At 38.9% G+C, this 7,781-nt stretch overlaps 1 protein-coding gene across 1 annotated transcript; it reads left to right on the forward strand.

Annotated features, from left to right (window-relative positions):
• Positions 1–1,621: 1,621 nt before the first annotated feature.
• On the forward strand, positions 1,622–4,174 carry LOC143041400 (uncharacterized). The gene is made up of 2 exons (XM_076213229.1): positions 1,622–2,245; positions 2,458–4,174. Exon 2 carries the CDS (start codon positions 2,483–2,485, stop codon positions 3,656–3,658), a length of 1,176 nt encoding a protein of 391 aa, XP_076069344.1. The 5' UTR covers positions 1,622–2,245; positions 2,458–2,482; the 3' UTR covers positions 3,659–4,174.
• Positions 4,175–7,781: the final 3,607 nt, after the last annotated feature.

The raw sequence follows: 7,781 nt of genomic DNA on the forward strand, positions 1-7,781 counted from the left end.
TTTATTCGTTTCTTTATTTATATCTATTTATATAATTATTCATTTATTCATTTGCATATTTGTTTATTTATCTATATATACATTAATTTAGTCATATGTTTATTTATTTATCTATTTATCTATTCATATGTTTACATTTCATCTATTCATATTGGGTGATACACAAACCAATAGAAACATTTGAGCTAAAATGATGCTTAAGTGACGACGTAAGTGAGAATGAGTTTGTAAACATACGACCAGGAAAGAATTTCTTTTCTGTTGTTTACAAACAGTTACATTACTTGTTTGCAAAGAACTTGAGCAAGTAGGGAAGACTCGTCTGAAAGTAAATTGAAAATCTGAGCATTGTTTTGAGAGACATAAAGCATTTGGTAGTACCAGTATTTAGAACAAGTTTGAACACCAATTGTAAATGTTAGTGCTTGAAATCTAATGGCAAAAGATATATCTTTCTAAAACAGCCACTGCATTGGTACATATTAGTAAAAGATTATTAGCAAACAAGTGATTTGTGAGTAAAAATAGTTCGCGTGTAAGTTTGTCTTTTGTTTATTCGCTTTCTGGGCGATGAACATGTGTGTAGGCATCGATTCATATTAGAGAAAATTGAGTGACCAGGGCACAGCGAAGTCAGTGAAGAGGTAAATGACAAGCTATCATGCTCCCATCAAGTTTTAAATCATTTATTTATACAGAGCCCCAGATTTCCTATCATAAGCGAAAGTACTATTTTATATCAAGACATTGCTAGAACGAGAACAAAAAGCTGAATTAAAAGAAGATATCATAAACATAAAACATGTATGTGTGTGTGTGTGTGTGTGTGTGTGTGTGTGTGTGTGTGTGTGTGTGTGTGTGTGTGTGTGTGTGTGTGCGTGTGTGTGTGTGTGTGTATGTGTGTGTGTGTGTGTGTGTGTGTGTGTGTGTGTGTGTATGTATATATGTATGTATGTCGTAAGACTAGCCTGCATAAAGGATTTGATGCAAAACAGTACATACCGTGTTGACCCGGGCCCCCTCGGTGGAACGAGAGGCTGTGAACTTTGTTCCATTTTGAAGGGTCATGGTAGCATGATGGTACGGCCTTCGTCTTATAAAAAGCAAGCCGCTCAGACGAGGGTTCGAATCCCTGTAGGAGAGTTTAATTCCGTATGTATGCATGTATGTATGTATGTATGTATGTATGTATGTATGTGTATGTATGTATGTATGTATGTATGTATGTATGTATATGTATTTTTGTATGTATGTATGTATGTATGTATGTATGTATGTGTATGTATGTATGTATGTATGTATGTATGTATGTAATCATTCCGGCCGTCGCTTGTGAGATTTGTATTTATTCCAAAATGTATGTATGTATTTATGAATGTATGACTGAATGACTGCATATAAATATGCTACATATATAATATATATATATATATATATATATATTGTATGCTTTTATGAATGTGTTGTATATTGGTCAACGGCTCGTGGGCGTGTGTTGATATACAATCGCATGTACACGTACGTATATGTACACAATTATGTATAAATCTTTATTACCTATGTAAACATCCAGTATTAAATGTATAAATATAACAAAATTAATTGTAATTATATATATGTGTTACAAGGACTTTTGTCCAATATAAATTATGTAAACTATTTTGGAACCACCAGTCCGGTTCACTCGCCAAATCGTCGTGACAGGTCACAGGGCGCCGGGGCGGTAGTATTCATTCTGGCTCCCTGTCAAGCAGACCTTGTCTTTTTGTTTTGATATGTGATCAGTGTTCAGTGAAATTTAATATATGTTTATTTTCGTAAATATAATTTTCATTGTTCCTGTCACATATTATGGTGGCAGCGAAATTGTAAAAACTTTGTATAAGACTATATAGTTTTACGAACAAAAGACAAATTTGAAAAACTTAAAGGCCGGCCTAGTTCGATGTGCGTGTGTTTTCTGTTTGTCGTGTTTTTCCCTACCTTTTTAATTTCAGGGATACAGTTTTTCAATTAATGTGACAGTCCTTCGTCAACTAAATTAACAGTGGAAAAACTATAAACTTCTAGTCCCTGCAATAGCTGTTAATGGTGAATCCGACGGACAAGCTGCCGGCGACCTGCTCCTGTGTAATAGCCGTAGCTAACAATCTACGCCCCATCGGACCCCCAGTGAATCATCCAGCAGATTCAACACTAGTCACGTCGCCTAGACCACCTAGTAACCTGGATGGTTATCTATAAGGTTCAAACCCATGTGCAAGGTTCCGAGTAGCCTTTCGCTCTAAAAGCTATATTGCTACCTCTTATTTTCCCAACATTCCATGTTAACTTGTTGTAAAATTAATATTGTATTAATAGTATTTAATTGTTCTTTACATTTGATAAACAATTTTCATTTTTACATACAATTTTCTTACGGGTGTGGCTGGTGGCTTAAAAAATTATTTCTTTTAGACTGTTGTACACAGCGTTCTCCATCATGGCTCAGGCAACACGTTCCAAGGCCAATGAGCCATCTGATTCAACATCTGATTCAACTTCTGATCAACTTGCAACATCCCAGGTAACACAAATACCCGTATTAAATCTCATCCATCAGAAACCTGCCATACAGACTTTCGATGGAAATGATTCTTCTTATACAGCATCTCTCTTTATTCGTATGTGCGAGGATGCTATTATATCATCCAACATTACCACGGATAAGGAACGTATCTCGTTCATACGCTCCCAGATTACCCCCAATTCATTAGCCTCTGAAATGCTGTCAGCTAGCTGTCTCAACCCCATTGAACTTAACCATGATTACAATAAATTCAAAACAAATTTTCTTCAGTTGTATGGGGACACAGGTAGAGAAGAAGGATTTCAATGGTGTTTCAAGCTGGCAGAGCAGCTAACTGTGAGTCACGGAACGTTAAATTTCATGCGCTCACAGGCAAAATCTAGCACCTTTGTTACCGAAGCCATAGCCAGTTTGAAACAATTACAATGGATAGAAAATGACAACATTTCAGTGGCCAGATTTCAACTTGTCTTAGAATATTTATTATTTATGTTATTTCTAACTCCACACGAGCGTAGAATCGCTTCTTCCTTAGATTATACAAAGGATGAAACTCTCCTTCATTATGCAACAAGGCTTTCTAAGAAATTAAAAGAAATGCCCCGTCTTGCTACATTAGCCCAAGTAGTCCACAACCAACAATCTTCTGAAGTACATTCTCTACCTTCACCCCCAAGTTCTAACAGGTTTTCAACACACTCTCAGAATATCTCTTCTTCTGAAGATTCTATAATTTCATGTGCATACTGTCACAAACAAGGACATACTTATAACCGTTGTTTCCTTCGTAAGCGTCATGAACGCCAATCTACAAAATTTGCTCCCTTAGACTCTCACAGACCCTCCCCTCCCCAAATGCAGCACAATTCACGGAAACAAAGAAATTCCTATACGCCCCTTTCTCACCTTCCTCAGGATCTCTCACAAATGTCCCTACAACACCTTCCTAAAGACTGTCTTGTCCATGGATCCTGTGGTCACACTTCAGAACAATGCTTCAGGATCAAGAAACTTAGAGCAGATACTGTTTCCTCTGCCCCTACTCAGTCCCATTTTCAACAGCGCCTATATCCAAATCCCAAAACGTAACAATGACTCCTCTGAAAGTTCTCCCCTTAACAGCTACTAGTTCTTCACTTCTTACTTTCCAGTGCTACATGCGTAAATCACCTCTTTCAGTAGTCATAGACACTGGAGCAGAAATTAGCATCATGAGCCACACTACATACAATATTATCAAAGAGCTTTATCGAGTTCCACTTTCTCCTTCTTGTGACACGATACAAACTGTCCAAGGCTCTACATTACCTATTCATGGCACAGCTACTATTCCTCTCAAATTTTCTACTTCTACCAAGGTTATTTCTGTTGATTTTGTGGTGGTTTCCAACTTTGCTCTCAAATGTGATTGCCTTTTAGGTTTGGATACTCTAGCAAAGTACAACATAAACATATCCCCTCAACAGCGTAAGGTGAGGTTAGAGAACACAATTCTTATGGCAACGGACAACCCTGTCTCCATGTGTTTCACCCGCCTACGTTCAGTCTAAACAGTTATCAACTTTTTCCACTAGTGACTCTTCACAGCTATCGTGCAAAGTTCCAGCACCCTTAAATTCTTCAAAACTTTCCTGTGCAGCTGTTGTTATTGGTGATCATCACATAAAACCCTCTACTGCCATAAGGATTCCAGTGCAAATTTCAGATGCTCCAATTGGCTCTGATGTCCTTTCTCAACCTAACTCTGTGCGTCTCAAACGTCTCGCACTAGAAGGTACTCTATCCACTGTTGGTCAGGATCATACCACTATTGCATTAGTTACTAATGTCACTGGTGTTCCCTTTACACTCTCTGCTGGTATTAACCTTGGATCTTTTGAAATTGTCGAGGTCGACACCTTTCAGAACTCTCCTCCTATTATAGCAGCTGCCGTTCAATCCACTAATGTTACAAATGACAATTCTCATCTAGCTTCTCAATATGCAACGTATGTAGGACATACTGACTTTCCAGAAGTAACACCACGTCTTCTTGAATTACTAGTAGCAAAGCGGCAGGCTTTAGCCCTGCCTGGTGAACCATTAGGTGTTACAGATCGTGTTACCCATAGGATTGATCTTAAACCGGGAACACGTCCAGTTTATGTGCCCTCTTACAGGTTGCCCCATTCTCGTCGTCTCATCGCACAATCTTTAGTCGACGAACTTTTGAAAGAAGGTGTCATTACAGAATCCCATTCTGAATGGAATTCTCCGCTCCTTCTTGTACCCAAGAAGGATGGATCGTTTCGTCCTGTGATAGACTACAGAAAGGTAAATGACATTACTGTCCCTGACCATTACCCTCTGCCTGTGTTAAGTGATCTGCTACAATCCATCGGTTCAGGTAACACTGTATTTACCACCTTAGATTTAAAAGCAGGTTTCTGGCAGATACCCTTAGAAGAACAGTCACGTAAAGTGACAGCCTTCTCAACTCCATCAGGCCACTACGAATGGCTCCGTTGTCCAATGGGTTTGCGAAATGCTCCATTGACCTGCCAACGTCTTGTCAACACTATCTTTCATGGTCTCATAGGTGATGGTCTCTTTATTTATCTAGACGACCTCATCCTAGTCTCTAAGGATATAGAAAACCATTTCCAAAAGTTGTCCTTAGTATTGCAAAGGTTTGCTGAAGCAGGACTCAAACTTAACCTTCCCAAATGTTCCTTCTTCAAAGCAAGCATTCAATTTCTAGGTCATGTAGTTGACAAAAATGGTATCCATACCACAGATGAAAAGGTTAGAGCTGTTAAAAACTTCCCTACACCTAAGACTGTTGAACAGGTACGTTCCTTCCTAGGGTTAGCAGGATATTACCGTGCCTTTGTAAAGGACTTTGCTTCCATAGCATCTCCACTCACACGCCTCCTTAAGAAGGATGCTTCCTTCAAGTGGCAGGAAGAACACCAAACCAGTTTTGACTCCTTAAAACATGCTCTTACTAATGCACCTGTACTAGCTTTTCCTGACTATAGTCTACCTTTTATTATTTGTACAGATGCTTCTGGCTCAGGTGTTGGTGCTGTGCTTATGCAGCAAATTGATGGTCGACATTCACATGTCATAGCCTATGCCAGCCGAAAACTCAATTCTGCTGAGTCCCGCTATTCGGCAACTCATTTAGAAGCTTTAGCAGTTGTATGGTCATTACGACATTTTCGTGATATCGTCTTTGGATATCCAATTACCATTTACACAGACCATATGTCTGTCACACAACTGTTCAAAGGCAAAAATCTTTCAGGCCGCCTAGCCAGATGGTTTCTAACCATAGAAGAATTTAATCCAGTAATGAAACATATCCAAGGCAAAGCAAATCATGTTGCCGATGCTCTTTCACGACAATTACCAATTGCTGCTATTCAAAGAGTACATAATTTTAACTTACAAGAATTAGCAGAAGCTCAACATCAGGACCCTGTATGGTCTGCTGTTATATATGCCTTGGAATCGGGTGATAACATCCACCTGAAGATACCAGTACCATTATCACAATTTTCACTTGAGGACAACGTTCTTACTCGTAAAGTGAAAGTGTATGAGCAAGATGTTACACAACTAGTGATTCCTGAGTCACTAGTTCCTATAGTTTTATCTCTTGTTCATGATTGCCCTCAAGCTGGCCACCCAGGCCGTGACAAAATCCTGGCTATGGCTCGCAAGAAATATTACTGGCCCAAGATGCGCCTCGACATTACCACTCATGTTGCCAAGTGTAAGTCTTGTGCTTTGAACAAAGGCTACACGCAAACTGCCCCTATCTTAGAGTATCCTATTCCGTCTCGTCCTTTCGAGACAATAGCAATAGATCTTCTACAACTACCCTGTAGTACTCAAGGCTCTATGTATGTTCTAGTATGCGTAGATCACTTCAGCCGTTTTGTGATTTTGGCTCCTTTACGTAGTAAATCTGCTCCAGCTGTTGCCCATGCTTTGGTAACGCATGTTTTCTGTCCTTACACTACCCCTTCAGTGTTACTCAGTGACAATGGCACTGAGTTTAAGAATGAAATAATGGCCAACATTTGCCAGCAGTATAACATCAAACAAACCTTCATTACTGCTTATCACCCTTCCTCTAATGGGCTGGTTGAGAGGACCAACAAAAAGATTCTTGACGTCCTGAGGCATTTCTATAGTGACTTACAGGAGTCATGGGAAGATTGGCTCCCCCATGTTGGTGCCTGTATTAACAGCACCATAAATGAATCTACAGGTAAGACCCCTCATTACATAATTTATGGTTCTGAGAAAAGGTTTCCATATGACCTTTTACATAATACACAATGCCCAGTTTATAATATTGAAGATTACGCGCAGGTACAATGCAAAATTCTTCAATCAATCTATGCTTCTGTACGAGACAAGTTGCAAGTCTCTCGTTCACAAATGGTTCAAAAGCACCAGACCAAAGCCACACCCGTATCCCTTAAAGTAGGCGATACAGTGTTTAAATTACAACCTGAGCGAAAAAGCAAGCTCGCACATAAATTTTCAGGCCCTTTTCTTGTAACTCAGAAGTTGCACCAGAACAAATACATAATTTTTGACCCTTCACGTAACTTGTCGGAAACGGTACATCCTGACAACTTGAAGAAAACCAAGGTGGCTATACCTACATTTGCTGTACCACCTCCTGGGCCCAATTCTGTACAACCTGCCCATACTTACAATTTAAGATCCACAGGCCCTGTGCCTTAGCTGTATGAAAACAATGTAAATTAAGATGCTTTAAGCATTGTTTGTATTGTTTACCATTTCTTGTATCCAATTCTTATGTGTCTTTGTATCTCTATTTTTGTATTTTTGTAAACTTATGTATCTTTGTATTGTGTATGTCCCGGACGTCCGGCAATTGCATTAATTTTTACTGGCGCCAGTTAATTAATTTCTTATTTTGTGTATTGTGTTTGTGTTATTTTCCCTGTGTGATATCCTATGTACAGTTACTCTATTTTGTATAGTATGTTTTGTTTTGTTCTATTAATTTACTTGTTTAAATTTTATGTACAGTTTTGTAATTCCGAGTTAAATAATTTTCATATGTAATGTGTTTAAAGTATGTGTTTCTCTGGCCATGCCCAAAATTGTATTGTATTCTTGTTCCTCAATGAGGACATTTCGAGGTGTGGCCGAGCGATATATTGGTCAACGGCTCGTGGGCGTG

The sequence above is a fragment of the Oratosquilla oratoria genome, chromosome 31 (genome assembly GCF_046742065.1).
Source record: "Oratosquilla oratoria isolate Oo_2021 chromosome 31, ASM4674206v1, whole genome shotgun sequence".
Classification (NCBI taxonomy): Eukaryota; Metazoa; Arthropoda; class Malacostraca; order Stomatopoda; family Squillidae; genus Oratosquilla; species Oratosquilla oratoria.

Coding starts and splice junctions, on each gene's coding strand:
- LOC143041400 (XM_076213229.1), top strand. CDS start 2,483: ATGGCTCAGGCAACACGTTCCAAGGCCAATGAGCCATCTGATTCAACA.